Source organism: Microtus pennsylvanicus, chromosome 13, assembly GCF_037038515.1.
Source record: "Microtus pennsylvanicus isolate mMicPen1 chromosome 13, mMicPen1.hap1, whole genome shotgun sequence".
In the NCBI taxonomy this organism is placed as follows: Eukaryota; Metazoa; Chordata; class Mammalia; order Rodentia; family Cricetidae; genus Microtus; species Microtus pennsylvanicus.
Genome location: NC_134591.1, coordinates 24,433,876 through 24,459,204, shown reverse-complemented (window position 1 = coordinate 24,459,204; position 25,329 = coordinate 24,433,876). Strand labels below are relative to the sequence as shown.

Sequence of the window (25,329 nt, the reverse complement as noted above, 5' to 3'; positions counted from 1 at the left end):
TCCTGGCACTTGCTTGTTGACCAGACTAGTCTTGAGCTCACAGAGACCTGCCAGCTTCTGCCTCCTGAGTGCTGGGATTAAAGGTGTGCGCCACCAACACCTGATGATTCATCTGCACAGCTTGCTGTTTCCATCTGTTTTATAAAAGTTTCTTTTTAATTTATGTTTTATTATGTTTACAATGTTTACATTGTCTGCATATAAGTGTGTAAGTGTGCTGAGTGCATGCCTGGTGCCCTTGGCTAGAAGAGGGTGCTAGATTCCCTGGAACTGAAGTTATAGTTGCGAGCTGCATTGTAGGTACTAATAACCAAACACTCTGCAAGAACAGCAATGCTCTTAGTAGGTGAGTCATCTCTCTGGCCCATATATTGAAGTTTTGTTTATATAGTGTTCTGCCTGCATGCATGCCTGCAGGCCAGAAGAGGGCACCAGATCTTCTTATGGATGGTTGTGAGCCACCATGTGATTGCTGGGAATTGAACTTAGGACATCTGAAAGAGCAGGCAGTGCTCTTAACTGCTGAGCCACCTCTCCAGCCCCAACTTTTTTTTTTGTTTGTTTGTTTGTTTTTGTTTTCCCCCTTATCTTTTTTTGCTTGTTTGCTTGAGTCAGGGTCTCACTGTGTAGTTCTGGCTCTCCTGGAATATAAGCTGACCTGCCTGTCTCTGTGTCCTTAGTATTAGTATTAAAGGTCTGCACCACTATGTTGGACTTATACTGAAGTTTTTGATATTTTATAAATAGTTAACATTCTTTAGAAAAAAATATTAGAAGACATCTGATTTACTCTAATACCAAATTTAATATGAAAAACCTAAGCTCATTTCATTACCACTTCCTTCAGGTATTCTACTTTCTTTATTGCCTGTTTTCTGTTATCCCATTTTAGCTCTTACAATCAGTGACTGGTGACCAGTGAGATACCTTAGTGGACAAAGGTATTTACTACCAAGCTTGAGGACATGAGTCCAGGCCTGACCCTTCAGACTCACATAGTGGAGAGAGGGAACTGACTTCCACATGTGTGCTGTGAAACGCACAACCTCCCCACCGTTAATTAAAACATAAAGCAAAAAACCCCTCTGAATTAAATATATGTAATGTGCATATTTTTATTGGAATTAAGAACTATTGTGTAACAGTGAGACAGATACACTTGAACAGGTAGTTGTATTATGTGTGCATGTGTGGTGCATGCTTGTGAAAGCGTGCATGTGTGCAGTGTGTGCTGATGTGGAGACCAAAGCATTACTAGGTGTCTGTTTCTCCAGAGACAGTCTCATTGAACCCGGATTTCACAAATTAGCTAGGTTGGGTGGCTAGTGAGCCTTTGTGGTCCTTCTGTCTCTTGTCTCCGAGGACTATAGGTGTGGGCTGCCATGTCTGACTTTTTATGTGGATCTGAACTCCAGCTTGTGCAGGAAGCACATGAACATCTCTCCAGCCCTTGTATTGTCTTTTACACTTATTTTTTTTTTCTGTGTGGATGAATGATTGCATGTATGTGAGGTCACAATGACATCCTGTGTGAGCTGGTTTATTTCTTCCTTCTAAGAGTTGTTCCAAGGATCAAACTGAGGTGGTCAGGCTTGGCAACAAGTGGCTTTATTTGTTGAGCCATCTTGCCACTCCCCATTTATTTTTTTTTAAGTTTTGTTTTTAGTAATTTTGATGTGTATGGGTATGTGCACATGAGTGCAAGTGCCTGTGGAGTTCAGAGGAGAGCATCAGATCCCCTGGAGTTGGAGGTTCAGGTGGTTGGGAGCTGCCCAGTGTGTATGCTAGGAACTGAGCTTGGGTCCTCTGCAGGATTAGTACTGCTGTTATGTTTGGGGCCGTTGCCCAGTACTGCCATGTATTATTTGTAAGTATATGTTTAGGCCTTTCACATACATGTATCCTCACAGGTAATGAAAGTACCCTAAGTCCTAATGCTGGTTTTGATTAGAGTGAGCTGATGGAGATAACATTGTACTCAGTATTAAGTAGCAGTAGTCGTTCCTTTGCTGTTGTGAGCACTCTCATTATAGTGATTTTTGCAAAATTTCTAATGTATAGTGGTAATGATGTTTTCTTGATCTATTTATTTACTTTTTGATATTATTTTTAATTTTTAAATTGCTAGCCTGCAATTTTCTGTGTATATCAGACTGCCCTTGAATTCAGAGTTCTGTTTTTTGCTTCCTGGGATAAAAGGCATGTGCCACCACACCCAGTATTTCTCAACTCTTAATCTCTTAGGTTTTCTTCTTATTTTTTAGTAAAGAAAAAAAAAGCGCCCCCCCCCCCCCCAGGCTGTGCTAGCGCACGCCTTTTATCCCAGCACTCGGAGGCAGAGGCAGGTGGATCTCTGAGTTTGAGGCCATCTGGTCTACAGAGTGAATATCAGGACAGCCAGGGCTACACAGAGAAATCCTGTCTAAAAAAACAAACAAAACCCCCCAAAAAACCTAAATTCTAGTCTTGTCTTTCTTTTTTAAAAGTTACATATATTTTTAATTAGAACATATTAACTGTGTATAATGTTTTTATATATTCATATATCATCCTTAAAATATTTTTATTAATTCTTTGAGAATTTAATTGTGTGTTTTGTTCTTATTCACCACCCCTCTCCCCATCTCATTTTGGATCGAACCTGCCTCCCTATCCACCCAACTTCAACACTCCTCTTCCTCTAGTTGCTAGTTGCTATTACTAATTAACTTGTTTCAGATTATTATTATTATTATTATTATTATTATTATTATTATGTGTATGATGTAGAGGGGTGGTGTGCACATCCCATTGTGTACAATGTGGGGGTCAGAGAAATTTTGGGGATTGATTCTCTCTTCCAGGGTGGGTTCAGGAATTAAGCTCAGACCTTCAGTTTTGCACAGCAAGTGCTTTAACCTACCAAGTCATAACTCCACCTTCTTAAAAGATTTATTTCATACTTATGTAATATGTATATGCACATTGGTGCCTGAGGAAGTCAGAACAAGGTGTCAGATTATTCGATCTGCCTATACACATGTTTGGAACTGAACTTGGGTCTTCTAGAAGAGCAACAAATGCTCTTAACCACTGTGCTGTCTCTCTAGGCACCACCCCACCTCCAAAAACAAACAGAAAGAAAAACTCAGTCCTGTCAGAGCTCTAACTATAGAGCCTGGAACTGAAGAGCCCAGGAGGAAAACCCACCAGATTAATTAGCAAAGCTGTTCAATTTGTGTTCTGTCCTGGAAAGTAAGCAAAGTGCTTACACATGCCAGTGCCCCCCCCCCCCGCTTCTTTTGATCTTAGAATTTAAAAGATCTTTTGAAGTTAAGACAAACTTGCTGTTTAGTAAGGAGAGTTTTTCTGAAAGTTTATTATTTATGTGTGTAACTTCTGAGTTCCTGCACTTGCCGTTGTGTACACATGGACCATGGCACATGGTCAGAGGAGAGCTGACCTTCTGGGTCTCTTTCCACCTTTATATGGGTCCTGGGGCTCCAACTCAGCTTATCAAGCTTGCATTGTGAGGTATCAGCTGCCTTCTCCACAGGAGCCTTATTGCTGGCCTGACCTTGACCCTCCTGTCTTAAACTGCAGTTTTAGAATTACAGGCACACGCCACCATGATACCCTTTTATGGGGCATGCAAACATTCTGCCAACCTTATCCACGTTCAGCCATATCCCAGAGTTAAAGTTATTTCTCTTAAGGTTTTTAAAGTGTAAAATAAATTGTTTTATAATTAATATGAAAAGGTAACATAACATTTTAATGTTTGTGCAGAGGAGCAGGGGAATATAAAACACTAAGGCATAACAATGGAGAACACTAAAACACTGAACAAACAGTTTCATTATATATAACAGTTGTTATAGGGCAAGATTCACAGGAGAAACTGGTTTTGGACGGGAAATAACAAGTCTTTTTGTTAAAAAATTTTGATCTGCAAAATTAAAAATTTTATGATAGTGAAAAATCTGTACACTGGAAGGAGAAGAACTTGAAATGGGTTAATAGTGTACAGATTACTATTTTTATTATTAAGACTTGCACTTCATGAACATACATATTTTAATTACTATATTGTATTTTTTTATGGCCAGGAAAGGGATTAGAATAAAGAGTATTTATTTGTTTTGTTTTGTTTTGTTTTTCAAGACAGGGTTTCTCTAGTTTTGGAGCCTATCCTGGAACTAGTTCTTGTAGACCAGGCTGACCTCGAACTCACAGAGATCCACCTGCTGCTTCCTCCCAAGTTCTGGGATTAAAGGTGTGCGCCAACACTGCCCAGCAGGAAAAATATTTATTATGTTGTGTGTGGTGGAGCACAGATGTGTCTGTGTGCAAAAGTTAGAGGGTAACTTTTGAGAGTCTGTTCTGCTCTGCCGTGGGAATGGGGATTGAGTTCAGGTTGCTAGGTAATGTGACAAGTGTTTGCCATTGAGCTGTCTGATATTACAGGTGTGTGCTACCATGTCTGCTTAAAGGAATATTAAAGTCTCTGCTACTGTGAAATTGTATTAATATATTGAGGACTTTGTAATAATGCAATTCTAGTTAGTTGAATTTGTTTTTTAAGTTGTATTGAAATTGTTGTGTGCCAACTCATTTAACCATGTAAAAGTATTATTGATGTAAAAGACACAAAGAATTAGTTGATGTAAAAGACACAAAGAATGAGTTAGTTGGGAGAATGATACACAAATTGGGCAGAAGTACTGCTCTAATTGTCACTAAACCTCCCTAAAATAAATTGCCTTTCGATGACCAGGACGAATTGAGTGAAATCGTCATGGACAGATACGGGGCAGACAGTTTCTTAGATATTCAGATTCATCAAGTTAGTGAGTGCCTCCTACTTATAACCTGGACTTGCTGTCTTTTCTTTCAGCCCTGCGCCTTCCCCCTTACAATGTGCCTCGTCATCAGATACAAACAGTATCACACTACTTGAAAAGGTATCTTGTAAAACAATTTTCATTTTTATTGTTAAGACTCTGTAGGCGGAGTTTCTCTGTGTCTCAGCAGCTGGTCCCAAATAAACACACAGAAACTTATTAATTATAAATACTCAGCCAATAACTCAGGCTTCTTACTAACTAATTCTTACTACTTATCCCGTATTTCTTTTTTTTCCTAGTTTTTATTTCTAAACAATTTTTTCTCATTTTACATACCAATCCCAGTTCCCACTCCCTCCCCCTCTTCTGCTTCCACCACTTTCCCCCCATCCCATACCCCATCTACTCAGAGAGGACTTCCCATGGGAGTCCACAAAGTCTGGCACTTCACTTTGAGGCAGGGACCAAGGCCCTCCCCGCTACATCTAGGCTGAGCAAGGCATTCCTCCAAAGAGAGTGGGCTCCAAAAAGCCAGTTCAAGCAATAGGGATAAATCCTGGTCCCACTGCCAGTGGTCCCACAGACTGTCCAAGACACACAATTGTCACTCATATTTAGAGGGCCCAGTTTAGTCCTATGCAGGTTCCCTACTGTTAGTCTGGAGTCAGTGAGCTCCCACTAGCTCTGGTCACCTGTTTCTGTGGGATTTCCCATCATGGTCTTGACTCCTTTGTTCCTTCCTATTTTCAACTGGACTCAAGGAACTCAGCCAGATGCTTAGCTGTGAATCTCTGCATCTGCTTTCTTCAGTTGCTGGATGGAGGTTATATGATGGTAATTAACGTAGTCCTTAATCTGATTATAGGGGAAGTCAGTTCAGTCCCTCTCTCCCTCTCTCCTCTGTTGTGGATTCTTGGAAATTTCCCTAGTGCCAGGTTTCTAGCTAGCCGCATAATGGCTCCGTCAATCTAGATATCTCTCTCCTTCTCTGTTAGTTCTACCTTGTGGCTCATGGCTTGTTAGCCTCATTTTCTACACATCCCACTTCCTCTGCATCTGGCTTGCGACTCCTCTAATTCCGCCCTTTTTCCCACAAAAGCATTCTCTCTCCCCTGAAAATCTTGCCTAACCATCGGCCAATCAGCTTTTTTATTAACAAAGAGAATAATACATATTTAGAATTTGCAAAGATTGTTTCACAGAAGACACTGCCTTGCTAATTGACCCAGGCTCTTGTCTTGAACTCACTGTGTAGCCCAGGCCAATTTTGAACTCATGACAATTCTCTTGCCTCAGTTGCCCACATAGTGGGATTACATAGTTGTCTAATGCCTGGCGTTAAAAACAGTTTTAATTAATTGTGAACATAGTGATTTATAATAAACAATTATTTTTGGTGACACAATTTTTTCCTCCTGTTTTTGTACTTTTTCTATTCTCTTGCTAAATGTGAATGTGAAATTGTTTCTTCACAATAGGATTGTCTATTGCCAGTGTGATGATACACTCCTGAGATCCTGGGCTTTGGAGGCTGAAGCATAAGTGTCTCTAGGGGAGGCTAGCTTGGGCTACACTGCAGTTCCAGGTTAGCCTGGCTACTCAATGAGACCCTGTCTCAAAAAGTAAAACATCCCTACTTTTAACCCATGAATCTGGAGTGAAGATAACAAAATCACCATGATCATTAAGGTTATAATTTATGTCTCTTTTCAGGATCCAAATATGAGAACTCCCAAAGAGAAAAACATAATGACTTATAAGAAAGTATCAGACTCTGTGGAAAACTCTACTTTATCAGACATTGCAAAGAATACACAGAAGAATGTATTCAGAGGTTCTCTGCCAGTGAAAAAGAGTGATCCATTCCAGAAGGAACAAGATCGTCTAGCAGAAGAGGTTAGAAGATTATTGATAAATATACTTAAGTTTTTGTTATTTTCTTTTGTTTTTGTTTTTTGTTTATTTTTTTCAAGACAGGATTTTTCTGTGTAGCCTTGGCTGTCCTGAAATTCACTCTGTAGGCCAGGCTGGCCTTATACTCAGGGATCTGCCTGCCTCTGCTGGGATGAAAGGTGTGTGCCACCACTACCTGGCTTCTTTCTTCATATTTGGTATTTTCTAAGTTGTATTGGAATCAGAAATGGAGTACAGTTGTTGAGTAATGGGGTAATTTGAAGTTAATGAAGTCACATAATAAAAACTAATGCTAGGGTCTGGAGAGATTGTTGAGTAGTTAAGAGCATACACTGTTCATTCTTGCAGAGGACCCGAGGTCTGTTCCCAGCACCCATGTTGGGTGGCTCACAGCTGCTTGTAAATCAAGATCCAGTGAATTTGATATTTTCTTCTGACCTCTTCAGCCACTGCACTCATGGACATGCACATAACACATCATTAAAAATAAAAATAATCTTAATAAAACCTAAGGCTAAAATAAAATTAGCCTTTTTTGGGGGTGGGGGATTGGTTTGTTCTGTTTTTTTTTCAAGACAAGGTTTCTCTGTATAATAGCTCTGGCTGTCCTGGAACTCACTTTGTATATTAGGCTGGCCTCAAGCTCACCGAGATCTGCCTGCCTCTGCCTCCTGAGTGCTGGGATTAAAGGTGTGCACCACCACCACCACCACCCAGCTTCAAATCAACCTTCTTAAAAATGCAAAAGTAGATTTCTTATAAACCTATTTAGTTCAGATTGACATTATTACTTACTTCCCATTCTGTAAATATCATTCAATGTATAAACGTAGTACATGTTCGGTAGTTAATGGATAAAACCATTGCATAAATTGTTAGGTAAATGTCTTCAATGATTATAGTCATTTGAATACTTTGTGTTTCTTGCCTTTTTTTAAATATAAAAACTAAGATTATGTAATACCATTGAGTGTAATTTTTGTTAATTTTGCTTTCTAAATATTTCCAAAGTGACTAAAGATGTATCAATTCATTAACTTTAAAGTTTTTTTTTAGTTTAATTCTTTTTGTGTCTGTCTGTCTGTGCATCATATGTATGTTTGGTGCCATAGAAGGCCAGAAGAGGATGTTGGACTCCTTAGAACTGGAGTTAGAGAGTTGTGAACCTCCATGTGGGTGCTGTGAGCTGAACCCAGGTCCTCTGTAAGAGCAAAACATTCTCTTAGTTTCTGAGCCATTTCTCTAGCCCTTGATATTTTTTAAAGTTATTTTAATATTTAAAGTATTTTTTTGATTTTTTTTTTGTATGTGTGTGAATGTTTTACCTCCATGTATGTATTACATCACATATGTGCAGTATCTGCAGAAGTCAGAAGAGGGTGTTAGATCCCTGGAGGTAGAGTTACTACTGATTCGTTGTGAGCCAAACCTAGGTCCTCTGCAGGAGCAACTGCTCTTGACTGCTAAGCCATCTCTCTGGCTCCCTTAGTTTTTGTTTTTTTTTTTTTAAGATTTATTTATTTATTATGTATACAACATTCCTTCCATGTATGCTTGCATGCCAGAAGAGGGGACCAGATCTCATTACAGATGGCTGTGAGCCACCATGTGGTTGCTAGGAATTGAACTCAGGACCTCTGGAAGAGCAGCCCCCAGTTTTTTGGTTTTTTGGTTTTTTTAGTGGCAAAGGTTCTTGTGTTTGTGGGTGTTTTTGTATTTACATACATGTGGAGGTAGAGGACAACTTGGAGAAGTTGGTTCTCTCTTTCTACCATGTGTTCCCTGAAATCAAACTCAGCTCATTGTAGCAATGTTTTTATTATGTCAAGTGACTTGATCAGTATCCACAGGTCAGTTTATACAAATTAAATGCTCGAGCTTTTCACTGTTGCTATCTTGATTGTTTTATAATTTAACATTATTTGAATTAATATTTTATTAAGCAGTCTTAGCATATGACAGTTTATTTCCAAGTGACTTAAAAATAGGCTTTATTAAAGACTATTAATTTGGGTTTTAGCATCTCCTTATCAGTCTGATCCTACTAAATAGGCACTGTACAGTATCAGAGAATGGAATTAATGCCAACTATTCTGTTTGTAGCATGAGGCCAATTTCATGGTTTCTAAATGCTTCTAAGTTGCTAATATTCTGTTGATTCTCTTTATTGACTACACTAAAAAGATGATCAGTTCTTTTAAAAATGGAATTCCCTAGTTATGAAAGTAATGCATATTTTCAGCTTAATAGAATTTAGATTGCTCTTGGGAAATGGAGGGAGGAAGGTCAGGAACTCAAGATCATTCTCTGCTAAATAGTGAGTTCCAAGTAATCCTAGGCTACATGAGACTCTTGTCTCAGAAAGCAAAACAAAATAAAAAAATGTGGGCCTGAGAGATGGCTCAGTGTTTAAGATCACTTGTTGCTTGTCCGGAGGACCTAGGTTTGATTTCTAGCATCTACATTTTGACTCAGTCACCCATAACCCCAATTTGAGGGGATCCAACAGGGTACATACACATGTGTGCAGGCAAAAACATTCATGCACATAAAAGTAAATAAATTAAAAAAATTAGAAAAGACCCCAAAACACAATAAGAAAATTAACAATGTTATAGGGTGGGGTAGAAGAAGAGAATCCTAAACTCTCATGAGACTGAAAGTAAAATGAATATTCATTTATTTAGTGGTTTGAGACAGGATCTTTCCATAGCCCTAGCTGGCCTTGAGTTCATGATGATGGTTTTCCTGTCTCTGAAATGCTGGGATTACAGCTAAGTTCCAGGACAGTCAGGGCTACACAAAGAAACCCTGTTTTAAAAAACAAAATCAAAAACCAAAATCTTCCTGAGTATAAAACTTTTACTCTTCCCCTAACACACACTCTCTCACAGGGTTTTACTATGTAGCTCTCTCTGGCTGTCCTGTAACTCACACTGTAGAACAGGCTGACCTTGAACTCAGATCTATCTGCCTGTGTCCTCAGTGCTGGGGTTAAGGCGTTCATCACCACACCTTGCTAAATTTAGTTTGTGTTTCATCTTGCATCAGGATGGTACCTGGACTATCTGCAGCATGTCAGGGAGCTTCCTTTCTGTCTAATCTGCCATCTCTTAGTAATGAACTGCCGGCTTTGTGCTCACAGTTCCTCCTGGAGCTTTGTTCATATTTTTGTCTGGGATTGTTCATTTTATTTTTCTTTTCTGTTGCAGGTTGCCAGAGTAGTTCTGTCTGATTCGCCACAGTTCTCTGAAGGAAAAGAAATAAGATTGGAGGAGCTGATTGACACTCTAATTTCTAATCCTTTCTTGGCTAGGAAACAAATTCCCCGAACTCCAGAAAACTTGAGTAAGTTATGCTTTCTTTTGTTTTTTGATTCTCTGTAGCTTTGGAGCCTGTCCTGGAACTAGCTCTCGTAGACCAGGCTGGCCTCGAACTCACAGAGATCCGCCTGCCTCTGCCTCCCGAGTGCTGGGATTAAAGGCCTGTGCCACCACCGTCTGGCGTAAATTATGCTTTCTGTCCCATTTTCCCTTCCTAAGATATTGCGACTGCCTGACTAATGACCTGACAGTTCTTTGGAAACAGTCTAAAACTGTTTCTGTATTTTTTGTTTTGTTGGCAATGACTTTTATTCTGATATGATGAAATTTTATTGAAGTATTCAGTGTGATCACTCATGTTTATACAACAATTGTTCATCAGTAATCTTTTGTGACTTCAGTGTACCTACACAGAAGCATAATCAGTCCTGGTATTAGGGTTTTGTTTTAATGTGTTACTTGACTATTTTTCTACAAAATATTTTAGTTTGTTACTTGAAAAAAAAATTCTGGGGCCAGTTGAGCCATCTCTTACATAGTAGAAGGAGAGAATGAACCCCTGGAAGTTGTGCTCTGCCTCACACCTGCATCATAGCATACACACACATGTGCACACACACACACATGTGCCCACACATACACTCTGTCTACAGAAATAAATGTGCTTACTGGGTACGGGGATTATGTTTTTTAGTCAGCAGTCATATGCAACCATCACACTGCTTACATAGATTTTTACCCTTTGGCAAAATAATCATGACGTCAAATGTTTCTCCCTAATACGTACAATCGGGTAGGCAGACGTCTGATACGTATTTCTTTATTTTATTTTATTTTTTTTTTGGTTTTTCGAGACAGGGTTTCTCTGTGGCTTTTGGAGCCTGTCCTGGAACTAGCTCTGTAGACCAGGCTGGTCTCAAACTCACAGAGATCCGCCTGCCTCTGCCTCCCGAGTGCTGGGATTAAAGGCGTGCGCCACCGTCGCCCGGCGTACGCCACCGTCGCCCGGCCGTATTTCTTTATTTAACCAGTGTAGATCGTTTGGGTTAAATGATTAAGACAGTTTCCTCTTTGCTGATATAATTCATATTGAAGTGAAACAGCCTAGGCTGGTGTTCTTCAGATGATAGCCAGTGAAGTGGATGGGGTCCTCAGTGTTTTGTTTTGCTCTTTTAAAGTTATATTTAACACAGCCTTGCTAATTTGTTGACACATTGTTTATAGCCATTTCCATGCTACAATGGAAGATTTGAGTTGTGGGAGATCAAATAGTCAACAAAGCCTAAAATACTAATATCTAATTCTTTATCAAAAAAGGTAATTCCGGGCTGGAGAGATGGCTCAGAGGTTAAGAGCACTGACTGCTCTTCCAGAGGCCCTGAGTTCAATTCCCAGCAACCACATGGTGGCTCACAGCCATCTGTAATGAGATCTGGTGTCTGCTTCGGGTATTCAGGCATACATGGAAGGAATGTTGTATACATAACAAATAAATAAATAAGAACAAAAAAAAAAACCAAAAAAGGTAATTCCTCTCACTTCTGGTATGGATGGACAAGAAAATAAATTTTTCTTGTGTGTAATTACATGTATCGCCTAGAGGTGTTAAGTGTATTTTAGGAACAGCTGTTATTGTGTGCACTGACTTGATTTTGGGCATTTGGAGGTGAAGGTTTGTCATCATACCAGCATGTGTATAGAACTTGGACTGAGGCAGTAGCTTTATTTTCAGCACTAGATTGAAGGCTTTCATTGCATGTGTTTGGGAATATATAAATAGTAAATTATGGTTTTTTTCCACCACATTTATTAGTAACTGAAATTAGGAGCTCATGGAGAAAAGCTGTTGAAACTGAAGATGACGGAAGTTCAGATGCGGTTCTAGTAGACCTAAAAGCTAGAGGAGTGTCTCCAGAGTCTTCGCTGGCACTGAAGAATCAGAGGGAACTAAGCATGGCTATTTTTTCTTCCGATTTTGATCAGTCCTATTTGCCTGAAGAAAAAGCTGTTCCAGATCAGCTCAAAAGTATGCCTCAAAAACCTTTGGTGACAAGTCAGATCAGTGAACCCCCAACACAAGACGAGTCAGACTCGATAAATAAGAAAATGCTTTGTGACCAAGAGTTAGAGTGTGCAGGCACCAGACTTTCAGAGACCGGACAAATGGCGCCATTCTCCCTTGCTGTGGGCAGTGGGATAGATGTGATCGGTAAAAGAGAAGAGGACTCTGTTGGACTGTTGGAGTACTCACAAGCTTCCTGTAGTGAGCCTTCCACACGTAAAACTCCGTCATGGGACCCTTTGCAGAGGCTCAGTGGTTTTGGAATATTACATGAAACTTTTCCAGAAGCTGGCCACCTAAGTCTTAATAGCTCTACTAGTTCAGAGACCAGTTTTAGACTGGATCCAAGTAGTTGTGTGTGCTCTGATGTTTTTCCAGATGATGTTGGAAAAAGACAAGCTCCTCCAGAAGTTGATTCCAGTTTTCAGGCTATTCTTAGTAGTTATGAGGCTTTGAAGAAATCCCTTAACAAAATAAAGAAAGAATCTCACCTGTCTAATCCCAAGACACTTGAACAACACAAAGTAGAATTGAGCCCTGTAGCCAAAGACCTCCAAGAGGATGATACTCATACTTTTTTGGGCACTCAGGATTTGCTTACTGACTACACAAAGACACCTTTCCACATGTCCCTTGATGAAAGAATACAGTCTGTATCACCACTAACTAAAGTTTCTCTGGTGGAGCAAAAATTGAGGACTACGTTACCAGGTAGTCTCAGGGAATTCCTTCCTAACTTAAAAGGTAAGAGTTACCCAGACCTGTGCATACACCCTTGGCGAACCATTCTCTCAACTTTTTTTTTCCTTTCTAAGACAGAGTAGCATCATACCTCTGGCTAACTCAGATTCACTGTATAGTTCAAGTTCAAATTTACCAAGTAGCCCAGGCTATTTCTAATCTCCTCCTGTTCATTTACCTTTTCATAAGTATAGTACAAAGTGAATGTTGCATGATCATGGTTGGTAATATAAATAAAATCTTTATACCTTCATCTAAGGTAAGAGGAGTGATCCCTTGCTTTATGGGTACTTTCAGAATCCCTATGATTATATATATCTATGGAGAGAGACAGACATATCTATCTTTCTAAATATAATCATAGTGCCTGGGTAGGCAGAGTTCTACCTGTAAACAATAAGTTATTGAAGCCAAGTGATCAGCACATTTTATTAATCATAATTCTCCTATTTTCATGTCTTAAAAGTTGTATAATAAAGAATTAAGGGCTGGAGAAATGGCTCAGAAGTTGAGAACACTGACTGCTCTTTCAGAGGATCTGTAATGAGATCTGGTGTCCTCTTCTGGCCTGCAGGCAGGAATGCAGACAGAACACTGTATACATATAAATAAATCTTTAAAAGAAAAATAAAGAATTAAAATTCTATTTCAATATTTTAGAACAAATACAGACCTTGTTATACTGATTCCTGGCTTATCACTTTGATTTTCCCATGATAATTAAACATTGGGTTTTTGAAAAGTATTCTCGGAGAATTTTGGAGAAAAAGCATTTCAGTAGAAATGGTAATTTTATTTTTTATTTATTAGTGAGTCTTGCACAAGGTGAGCCTTCTCGAAATCAAGAAATTTGCTACTACTTAGAATTGTTTCTACTTTTCTTTGTAATATTTATTTTCCTCCTTTAAAAAATCAATTTTACAGAAGAAGAAATCTCAAGAGCCTTGAAGCAAGAGAATCTCTGATTTGACATGATGAAGCAATTTCCAGTTAATTTAGCTGTGATGCACTTAAACTGAAGCCTTGTCATTCAACCGCAGCTCATCTAGAGACACACATTGGAAGTGTAATACTCTTTTTCCAAAGTCAAAGGAGTTATGGATGCACTTTGGCTTCTTGTAATGTCTTTAGGCGTTTAGGTCTTTTTAAAATAAATATATGAGGTTGTAATATGATGTATTTAGATAGTTTGTGAAATTGTAAACAGGCTTAATGAATTCCAAGTATACGATCCTGCAGCCTGATGTTGATGGATAAAACACATGTGATAAGACAAGACAGAATGAATTGTGAAAAGGGGAAAGGTAGAAGATGACTGGACATTTAAAGAACACTGTCAAACTGTATTATTTCGTCTACAAAGATTGAGAATTTAATCCTAGTTTATATTTAACAAAAATATAAATGAAAAATCAACAAATCTGTTTTACTCTTGTCTATGGGTGATATGGAGTGTTTGGGGGGAAAACAACAAGTTTTATGTTACTGATCAGAATCTATTAAAGTTCCCTAATGCCTACTGAATATCCAAAAATAATCTGAGAAAAATGAACATGGATTTAAGTAATTGTGACATTTGTACACTTTGCCTTATTGTCAGGGCTTCTGGCCCAGAAATGGGTTTGTTTGTAACGTCCAAGGAATGAATACGTGCGCCTGAATAAGCGTGAGCAGAAGAGGCACTGAAAGGTTAATTTCTCCTTCAGTTCCTTGTATTGTCTGAGCTTGTAACTATCTAAATCTTGTCCTCTAGGATACGAGAATAGAGAAAGGTCGGAGGAAAGAGTACTGGAAGTAGAGGGACCGTGCAAGAGCTCCTTCATGGCAGTGGAAAGGAAAGAGGACAGTGCTGGGTTTCACGAATACAGGAAAGCAGGGACCGTAGGGAAAGCCATTCAGTCGTCTGCTTTACAGACAACCTAGTATCCAGATTCTGAGTAGCGTATTAGGTAAGAGGAGCATCTTGTCTTGTCAGAGCCAAAGCTGAGTGTTGAATGTGCATGCTTATTTAACCTTCATAATTGAGGTGGCAGGTGTACCTAGCCTGCTGGTATTGAAGCTACGGAGGTAAAGGCTAGGGTGGAATGCAGGGACCAACTGCACCAGGATCATCTGAGATAGGTCCTAGAAATCTCAGATATGCTTCCCTGGTAATTTATGAGTTCTGAAGGAGACTCCTGAATAGCGGGGGCCTTCCTCCTGGACTTTAGCTTAAGCACAAACCACACCCAAACACCTGTTTTCATAGAGAGATCCTTTATTAAGTGGGGAAGTTAAAGTGGCTGCTTTCTGATTCAGGCAGGAAACAGCAGCAAATGACCTTGCAGAGGCAAGTTTTAAAGAGGAGGAAAAGGGGAGGTCTATGTTAGAATGGGCTAGGATGCGGTGGTAAAGGAGGTAGGGTATGAGGGAGAAGGAAGAGAACAAGAGAAAGGGGGTTGTATGGAGTGTTTGTCCCTTTGGAGACAAAGAGGTGAAAGACAGACATGGTGGATAAGCATGTGGCGGTTTATAAAGTTAAGGTGGGGGAACCTGCGTTAGGATGAGGTATTTAATTTTAGTTGGGCATGTTAATTAGGTGAACCAAATGGGACTTCTGATTGCTGGACCTTGGTAGTAGCCTGAGGAGGAGGAAGTAGCCAAATAAGGAAATAAACCATGGTGGCTAGCTTTAGGAATGTAAACTGTTTTTAGCAAGGCAGAGGGAATGGGAGTGCCAAATGTTGAATGGGCTCGTGTCTCTTCATGTTCAACAGTTTTCTGCTAAGAGGTTATGATTCATATTAGCCCTGGGGTACCTTTAAGAAACAGTATGCTATTGTATGTATATTGCTCTAGGAGCCCTTCATTATGAGAGTCAAAAGATCAAATATCTGGATATATTTTACTTAGGAGTCACTGAAATTTACCTATGGTCTGCTGAGTGTTCCCGACATGCTTATTTCCATTTTAGCACCATGAACAAAATCTTTAATTTAGTTTTCCCAAACTGATTATAACAATGCTTTTGGCATCTTTCTCCTGAAGTTCCCTTTGACGATATTAAGGAATTACTTTATTAGAAGCCCCTTGATGATTTATTGTAATTCTAGAATAGGTTTCTAATTTAAAGACAACTCTACTTAGAATCCTCTTTTTTCTTCCCCCGGGATCTTTTGGAGTACTTCCCTTGCTCTTCTAGCTCACCTCAGTTCTTTATTTTGACTTGAAAAATTTAATAACCCTTAATCATACCAGTTATTTTTTAAATTCTCTTTCCATGTGTGTGGATGTTTGCCTGCATGTCTGTCTGTCTGTGTACCGCTTTAGTGTCTTGTCCCCAGGGAGGCCTGCGTCGGAAGTCAGATCCCCTGGGACTCGAGTTACAGGTGGTATTAGCTTCCACGTAAGTGCTAGGACTTGAACTTGAATCTCCAGCGTAAACATTTCTCTAGTCAGTTATAGTTCCTTTTAAAGCTCAAAACAGCATTAAATCCTCTAATTAATAAACACTTTTGAGCTGGGCATGGTGGTAAATGCTTTTAATCCTTTAGCACTTGGGAGGCAGGGACAGGCAGATCTCTTAGAGTTTCAGGCCAGTCAAGTCTACAGAGCGAGTTTCAGGACAGCTGGGGCTACACAGAGACACCCTGTCTCGATAAACCAAAACAAAAAAAACCCCTTCTAATCTCAGCAGGCAGAGGCAATCAGGTCTCTCAAGTCTAGTCTACATAGTTCCAGGACATCAGGGCTGCACAGTGAGATCCTTGTCTGGAAAACAAAGCTCAGAACTATCACATTTTCCACCGTGAAGTTTTAATTTGTCCTCCCCAAACCATGGTCTGAGCCTTTTTTGAAGTGTGTTGTTTAACTTTGGTTGTGAGAGGGGCTCTTGCTATTTGTTCAGGTTATTCTCACAGCAGTCTTCCTGCCTCAGCCTCCCAAGTGCTGGAACTACAGACGTTTGCCTAGCTTTCCTTTAGTATCTTCATTAGACACTTCCCCCAAATTGTATGTGATCTCTGGTCACAATTTATATACAAACTTAGATACCTACCTTCGTAACCTATGTAGTTCTCTGTGGGGTATGCATATGCATACAAACACATAGGTACAGATACTTAAGTATTGGAATTTTGTGTGCCTCTATGACAGAATAAAAGAAGGGAAAATGAGTAGTTTTTTTCCCCCTTTGGTTACATGAGAGTATACCTTGTTTTCTTCACAGAGATTAAAGAACTGCAAATGACTTCTACAATAAGTAAAACTTTAGATGCAAGTATGTCTCAATTATTATGATGGAGGTGGAATCAAACCTATGAGCCCTGAGGATGCACTCCCAGCCCCTGAAAATTAAATGTTTGAAGAGGGCAAGCACGTAATGTTGCTGAGCATGAAAAATGTTACCAAGTGGGATAAAGCACAGTTTGAGAAGTTAAAGAACACGTGGAGGGCAGGGATTAAGCTGAACAAAATATCCTAAACAGGCATTTTGAAACCTTATTCTCAGCTATAAGGTATGTCTTCTGTTTTATCTGAGGTATAAACAGGGATTCCTGAGACCTGTATAAAAGAAACGATTTTTGTCCTAATGCACTAAAAGAAAATGTGTTGAAGACATTTTGTTTAATGTGTGAAGACAGTATGAAGTTCAGTACCTGGTTCTCTAAAGATCACCTTTTCCTTTATTCACTGAGAGCCTGCGAGCCCATGCTCTTAAGTGGAAACTGTCTGCGCCCTAAGAATTATTTATTAAATGTGTTCTACATACTACTACTGTCTAGAATAAACATTCAGTGTTATGCCACCTGTCTGGAATTCTCTTTATTAACACACCACTCATTTACCACATATAAAAGTACAACTTGGTCAAAATAATTTGAAAGGCTCAGTGATACAGGTAAGAGTATTTTGTTACTGGCATTTCCTCCCTAGAATCTACACTTACTACAACAGGTTTTTGTTGTTTTTTATTTTGAGGAAGGGTCTTTCTATGTAGTCCTGACTGGCCTGGAACTCCCTGTGTAGACCAGGGTGGCCTAAGTGAGTGATTGGTCCTGCTTGCCTCTAAGTGCTGGGATTATATAAGGTGGTGACACCATTCCCGGTTTCCACCATAAATTTAGTAGGTAGGGAACCTGTCATCAAACCTTCTGCTGGTGTTTAGTGAATAAGGTAAAAAGCTTAGAAACTTTAAAGCCCTATCACTTACATGTACTGCCTCATTTGTAAAATGAAAAGTTCCAGGTTGATCGGAAGTTTCTGCTCTAAGAGACTACTTAACACAGCCTTTAAGCTATTACTAGAACTGGCGTGGGGCAGTTTATATCTGTATTGTTTTTACCACATCATATATGGCCAATGCATATTAAGAACCTGGGAATCGCTCCTCACAAAGTAAGTGATTTGCTGGTCAGTATCATTTAATTTCCAGATAAGTACAAATGGCAAAATACTAATTCTGGGTCCTTGGTTTCTTCAGTTTGTAAATTTGGAATTACTTGAAGGAATAATCTGTACCTAAAATGATAGGAATGGTTTTATTTTTCCTTTGAGGTAAGACTATATATAACCCAGGCTGTGCTTAAATTTATGATCATCCTACCTTAGCCTCCTGAATACTGGGATTACAGGGAATGAGCTGATGTTTAGCAAAAGCTAGGTTTTTATTTTTTGTTCTTTAAAACAACTTTCCTTCAATGGTGGTAGAGGGGTCTAATAGGAAGGTCTGGTCAGGAAGAATGCTGCTGTGTCTCACCTTAAGGTCATATCATGTATTAGTGATAGAAGTAACCATCTCTCAGGTTATGAGGATAAATTAAATACATGGCATTGAAAGGCTTCAAGTTTAGCCAGATGTCACATGCTATAATAGGAATGACTCAGTGGTCAAAACTAACAAGGTGTACTATTCTGGATGCTTCCTCCGTTAAACTTTTGGCAGTCCTTATTGGGCCCACAAACAAGGGAAAAGGCACAGTGAAATCATATATCTTGTCCAACTTCAAAGTAAAGGGTCAGAACTGGGATTTGAATCTAGGGCTTCATCTGCTAGACAAGTACTTTACCGTTGAGCTCTATCCCTAGCCTGAACTTGGGTTGGGGGAGGGGGAGGGTCTCGTGTTTTCTCTAACTAGTCTCAAACTTGATGACCTTGAACTCACCCTGCCTTCACCTGGGATTATAGGCATGCACCACTACCCCGTTTTTATGTGCTGCTGCTGTCTGGACCCAGGATATTGTGCATTGCTAGGCAAGTCATTTACCAGTTGAACTACATTATATAAATACCTAGTCCCTTAATACAATTTTTAATTAAAAATTTTTTTTTATGTGGCTGTTCTGTGCCTGGTGATGGCAGAGGTCAGAATATGGTGTTGGATCCCCTAGAAGTGGAGTTAGAGATGGATGTAAATTGCCATTGGGTGCTCAGAGTCCTGCGAATTGAACCCAGGTATTCTGGAAGAGCAGACAGTGCTCTTAACCACTCCAGTCCCACAGCTACAGCTGCTACAAAGCACTGCCAGAGTGATGGAGGCCCAACTAGGAAAACGGGGTTTGCCAGCTAAACAATACTTGTGGATAATCAGAATCTTTACTATTAAGGACCTTCAAATTATTTCAAACAACATTTTAAATTGCTAACAATAAATGTTTATTCATGATTGAAACCGATGACTTAGAAATACATCTTAATATCTTGCTGATAAAATAGTAACATCCCACCTTTGTAATCTGATAATACAGAAGATAACTACTTTAATATTCTTATTATAACCAGGTAACCAGAACACGCACACAAATCCCCTACTTTAGTGTTACACCACACCAACTTTTCATAAAGGCCGTCTTGAAGCTCTACTGGGTAGCTGAGTAAATAGCGTCCAATGCAAAGAACAGGGAAGATGTGGGATCCTAAGCACACGTTTCAAAGCTCACTTTTAAGCACACGACATGAATATCAAAAACAGGGGATGCAAAGAAAAGAAAGGTAATTCAGCATTTTACTAAAGAGCATTTGGCATTACTCAACGCATGAGGAGGCTGTGCTTGGGGCCATCTACTCTCTCTAGCTTCTCAAAGTGTTTCCTGGCATTACGAATGTTGATCAGAGTAGCTGCGGAAGGGATGGATGGGTCGGACATGACCACCATCACATACGTGTTTGATGTGAAGATGTCGATGAAGGCAGCGAAGTTAGAATTCCTCACTTCCATGCTCTGGAAAGAAGCGGCCAATTTACTGCAGCTTAGCTTGAACTGCTTGATGATGTTGCTGATCTTCTCAAAGCGGTGCACGTCACGCTGCTCTTTGCACTGGTAGTGGGAAATCACCAAGAACGTAGCTCTCTCGAACAGCAGAACTTCGTCAGCCTCAATAATCTGGGCAAAATTCCTGAGGTTCATCTCCAGCTGCTGAACGTTGGGGATCAGCTGATAGACGATGCTGGACCAGGCTTTGTAGAGCGTCTCATCCCAGATGGACGTTCGAAAACAAGCGCACTCCAGCGGGCGAGACAAACGCCTCAGGTCTTCCTCTCGCTCTTTAAAAATCAGGTCACGTTGATCTTCCTGAACCAGATCCATTTTGTGCACTAGGCAGAAGATTTTGGCGTCAGGTGAATTCTGGAGGATGGCTTCCAGACACGACTGGTAATAATGCATGTCTTTTTCCAGTTCGCGGCTCTCCACGTCAAACACGTAGATCAGAACCTCCACGTTACGGAAGATGTTGTCCCGCTGGCTGGTGAAGTAATTTTCCATAAAGGTGTCCTGGCCGCCACAGTCCCACAGGTTCAGCACCAGGTTCCCCAGGAATCGAACGTGGGAGTGCTCCACGTCGATGGTGGCACCCAGGCGCCTGGTGTCGCGCGCGATGTAATTCGCAAAGATGATCGACCTCATGCTGGTCTTCCCCGACCCGCTCTTCCCCATCAGCAGCACCTTTTTCTTCATGGCTGTATTTGGCATCACCTGCCGGCGTCGCCACGAACAGGGCCTGAGGCGCGGCCTAACGGCGGACCGACCGAGGACCGGGACGGCGGCTCCGGACGCTGGGCGACAGGCACCGCCGGACAGCGGGAGGCCGAGCGCGCGAGCTCCGGGCTGGAAAGACCGCGGCGGGGCGAGTGCTCAGGGAACAGCGCCGGAGGCAATGGCTACAGCCGCTGGAGCTAGCGAAAGCCGAGCAGTGATGCGCTCAGCTCCGGCCGGGCCGCCACCCACTTCCCGCCGGTGTCTCGCGAGAACTCCGAGTTCCTACCGCCACCCACTTCCGGTGGGGACATCGCGAGAATGCCGGCTGAGCCCTGCTAGTTCGTGCAGTTCTGAGAAACTGCTCCTTAAAGGCAATCTGAACGTAGTGGAGAGGGGACCCCACACCGGCGTTTGTTCTGTTTAGGTTGCACTGGGGGGTTGCGGGAGGGATCGGGAGAGCCTGGGAGGGAGTGTGCTGCCCTCGCGTGGCCGAAAGTCCCATGGTCACCCCACGAGAGAGATGCTTTCAGACCTAAGCAGGCAGGTGGAGGAAAGGCCTAATTTGTCAGCCCACATAGGAACGACAAATGGAATCGGAAGCTGCGAGAAGCTAAGTAATTGCCCAGGACCGGGCCGTACCTTTACCAGAGACATCCCGACTTACTGGTTAGTCCCTTTTCTACTTCCAGACGAGCTCCTTTTCATATCTTATTTTCTCATACTCTCAGGCTCGAGCATTTATAATCAGAATCCAGAATCTGAGGAGAGAGTGGTATGGAACACCATGCTTTAGCTATATTCCTCACGCTACCGTGAGGACAACCATTTTCATGTGAGGAGATCAAACCTTAGGAAGCTGGAGTCTGCAGGAATGACAGGGTTTGCTCCCTTCGCCGCAGGTCACAGTGCCTCCCCCAAGCACAGGGCTCTGCTCTTCAACTTCAGGACATTCGGGATCACCAGGGCACTTCAGATTCCTAAGTTAGGACACTACAAACTTACTGTAAAGCCCTTTTCAGGCTGCATATTACGCTGTACCAGTAAAGACATTCCCTCACCCGTTCAAAAATTGAATGTTGGGGCTGGAGACATGGCCATGGCTCAGCAGTAAAATGTACCCTCTGCTTTTGTAGAGGACCAGGGTTCAGATATGACACCCTCTTTTGACCTCCGTGGTCTCTTGCACAGATATGGTGCACATAGACTCACTTAGGCATGTGTATATACACACACTTCTCTTCCAGAGAACCTGGATTCGATTCGCAGAACCCGCCAAGGCTCCTTGAAACTGTAACTCCAGCTCCAGGGGATCCGATGCCCTCTTCCAAACTCTATGGCACTGCCTATACGTGGTGCACAGACATACATGTAGGCAAAACGCCTATTCATATAAATGATATTTAATATACGCACAAAATTAAAAAGTTATCATTTTTCCTTTATACATTAGTGTGTGTGTGTGTGTGTGTGTGTGTGTGTGTGTGTGTGTGTGTGTGTGTAAATAGGTGTCTTATTTAGGGTTGGCCATTCAGTAGTCACTCACTCCCAATACCTGGACCAAGCATGAGTCTCTGCATTAACAGCTGCCCACTACAGAGAGAACCTTCTCTAGTTGAGCCCGAAGACAGCTCTAATTAATCTGTTTATAAACATAAATATTTAGAAGAGAGTTTGACATATCCATTTATCAAGATAACAGTAGTAGGTTCCTCCAGTTTACAGTACCTGGCACGGATTCTCTCCTTTGGAACAGGCTCCACATCCAATCCATTTAAGGTTGGTTACCCCCATAACCTTTGTGCTGTAACTGCATATCTTGACTGGCAAGTTGGTATTGCAGCATGCAGGGTTCATCACCGGGCACCTCTGATGACCTGTCATCCCCGGCAGCCTGCTTAGTACCCCCTGGCACTAGGAAATCTAGCCAGCAGGGAGGAAGGTTTTAGTTCCATTCCAGTTGGATGTCTTTATGTTCTGCAACCAAAATATATTCTGTCTTAAGCCACAGGGTCTCACTGTCTTGTTATGGTCAGTAGCCAAGAGGGATAGCAATAGCTTCTGTTGTTTTGGAGGCCTCTGGGGCCTTTCGGGCCCTGATCCTAGGTCTGGAACTGAGTCTTTGTTTATATAATCCACATCTTCTGGGGGAAGTATTCTCCACCCATGCTGGATACCAGTGGTCAAAGTTTATACACACACACACACACACACACACACATACACACACATTTCTCACATATGTGTATGCGTGCATATGTGTGTGTGTGTATAAGGGCTTTCCTTACGTCCTTAGTTTTGGTTAACAAACTCCCCATTCCTTTTTCACTGTACCTCTACCTCATCACTGCTTAAATTTTTAACTTCCAGTATTTCCCTCTCTCTATTTTCTACTTTATGTATTCTACTATACCCTCACCTTTTTTTTTTAGCTTTCTGAGTTCCACAAGTACCCCAAAGTAAACACATAAATCTAGAAATTCAATATACTTTGTTCTGTATGTTTTGTGTCTTAGTTTTTTTCAGGTTTGTTTTTGTGTGTGCCCATGTGTCTGTGTGAGTATATGGCACACGTGGCAGGGATCTGACAGGGCATGGAATTCCCCTGAACCAAGGTTGCAGGCAGTGGAGAGCCACCTTAATTGGGTGCTGGCAGCCAAACTTGACTCCTCTAGGAGAACAGGAAATGCTGACAAACTGCCGAACTATCTCTCCAGTCCCTACTATTTTAATTGTAGTATGGTGAGAGGAGTCTCTTTTCTGATCTGTCTGTGTGCTGTTCTGAATGTCTTCTCTATCTGGACTGGCAACTCTTTCCCTAAATTTGGGATATTTCTGTTTGATTCATTTGAAAACACTTTCCATGTCTTTATACACGAGTTTCTTCTCTTTTTTCTATGCCTATTATCCAATAAATTTGGCCTTTTCAGAGTATCATATGTATCTTGGCATTTCCTTGGAGCCTGCTCATTAATTTACCTTTGTGCTTGTTGGATTGCTTCACTTTCTCCACCTTGTCTTCATGTTTAGATGCTTAGATGCTTAGATGTTCTGTCCCTCACCATCTGTTCTTGCTGATAATTTCCATAGAGTTGATTTGGTCTATTATGTTTTTTACATCCAGATTACAAGTTAGTTTTTTCTCATTATTTCTATCCATGGTGAATTCCTTTCATCTCACCCACTGTCTTTCATATTTCATCCGGCTGTTTGTGAGTCTGAACATGTTTATGGTCATTGTCTCTCCTTCAGGGGTCCCTGTACCCCCATTGCCAGCAGAGCAATGGTTTGTGGAACGCAAGAGGTAGTTTGCTTCAGCATGACTAGGCGGCTGGTGTGGTTCAAACTTTGGGAATTTGACCCTGAGTAGTTTATTTCAGGCATATTTAAGCACAGCCCAATCTGGTGAAAACCTTCCTGTTGACAATTAACTTAATCCTGTGTGTACAATAAAGCCCATGACCTGAGTACTTCAGAACGATTTGTAAAGTACAAGTGACACTTTCCCTAAAGATAGGTCCTATAGATTGATGAGCTCATGATAAGGGTCTGGAGGAGAATCCGATGTGCTCTCAACCACACAGACAGCACAAAGGTCACCAGGCTGTTAACCACATCCTCGCCCAGCCCTCTGTGCTGATAACAAATTATACATCCCTCCATTTGAGGGGACAACCCCGTGTGTTTAACATTCCTGGTTTCCCTAATGCTTATCTGTGAGCACAATGACCTTCATGCCTCCCACAACCCCCCTTTTATTTTTTAAAGAGAAAATTGTGAAAATAATAGAGGCCAATATTGAATGCATTACCTGCATGGCTAGTCTAACTAGTATAGGCAAGCCTAGCAGAATTATAAGAATAGCTACCAGAGGAACCTAGGAAAGGGGAAAGCCACCTTAACGATGATGACCTTTTAAAGGTCATTTGAGAGATTTTGTTTATCTCCTATGCAGATCATTAATTTGACCATCCACAGTATGAGAGACATCTGACACATCAAAGCAACACATGCCAGGAAATGGATGGCACCCAAGACTCTCTTTCCCATCTCGTGTATTCTGCTGTTCATGCTTGTATTTATGGTTCCTGATCATTTTCCCATATTTTCTGTTTCCAGAATTCCCTCGGTTTGTATTTTTTTTTAATTGTCTCTATTTTGGTTTTCAAGTCTTGAATCATTTCTTTCATCTGTTTGATTGCTTTTTCTTTTTTTTTAATATTTATTTATTTATTATGTATACAATATTCTGTCTGCGTATATACCTGCAGGTCAGAAGAGGGCACCAGACCTTATTACAGATGGTTGTGAGCCACCATGTGGTTGCTGGGAATTGAACTCAGGACCTTTGGAAGAGCAGGCAATGCTCTTAACCGCTGAGCCATCGCTCCAGCCCTGATTGCTTTTTCTTGATTGCCTTCGGAATTGGTTGATTTCTTCCAATTTTTTGTTTGTCCTTTTCTCCATTTCTTTGAGGAAATTTTTCATCTCCTCTTTCAGGGCTTCAAACA

The 25,329-nt window shown here is 40.9% G+C and overlaps 2 protein-coding genes and 1 non-coding gene across 3 annotated transcripts in view; 2 read left to right on the top strand and 1 right to left on the bottom strand.

Annotated features, from left to right (window-relative positions):
• Positions 1 to 17,651, top strand: part of Haus6 (HAUS augmin like complex subunit 6) — a 38,852-nt gene extending 21,201 nt beyond the window's left edge. The window contains exons 13-17 of the mRNA XM_075946754.1: positions 4,877 to 4,943; positions 6,540 to 6,722; positions 9,953 to 10,088; positions 11,877 to 12,869; positions 13,791 to 17,651. Coding sequence (XP_075802869.1) covers positions 4,877 to 4,943; positions 6,540 to 6,722; positions 9,953 to 10,088; positions 11,877 to 12,869; positions 13,791 to 13,831 — 1,420 coding nt within the window. The 3' untranslated portion in view covers positions 13,832 to 17,651. The remainder of the gene's footprint in view (positions 1 to 4,876; positions 4,944 to 6,539; positions 6,723 to 9,952; positions 10,089 to 11,876; positions 12,870 to 13,790) is intronic.
• Positions 4,672 to 4,802, top strand: LOC142834509 (small Cajal body-specific RNA 8). The gene has a single exon (XR_012907600.1).
• A 1,825-nt stretch (positions 17,652 to 19,476) lies between the features above and the next one.
• Positions 19,477 to 21,062, bottom strand: Rraga (Ras related GTP binding A). Its single transcript, XM_075946755.1, has one exon. It carries the CDS (start codon positions 20,813 to 20,815, stop codon positions 19,874 to 19,876), a length of 942 nt encoding a protein of 313 aa, XP_075802870.1. The 5' UTR covers positions 20,816 to 21,062; the 3' UTR covers positions 19,477 to 19,873.
• Positions 21,063 to 25,329: the final 4,267 nt, after the last annotated feature.

What these genes read in the sequence shown, in the direction of transcription:
- Rraga (XM_075946755.1), bottom strand. Translation starts at nt 20,815, where the DNA reads ATGCCAAATACAGCCATGAAGAAAAAGGTGCTGCTGATGGGGAAGAGC.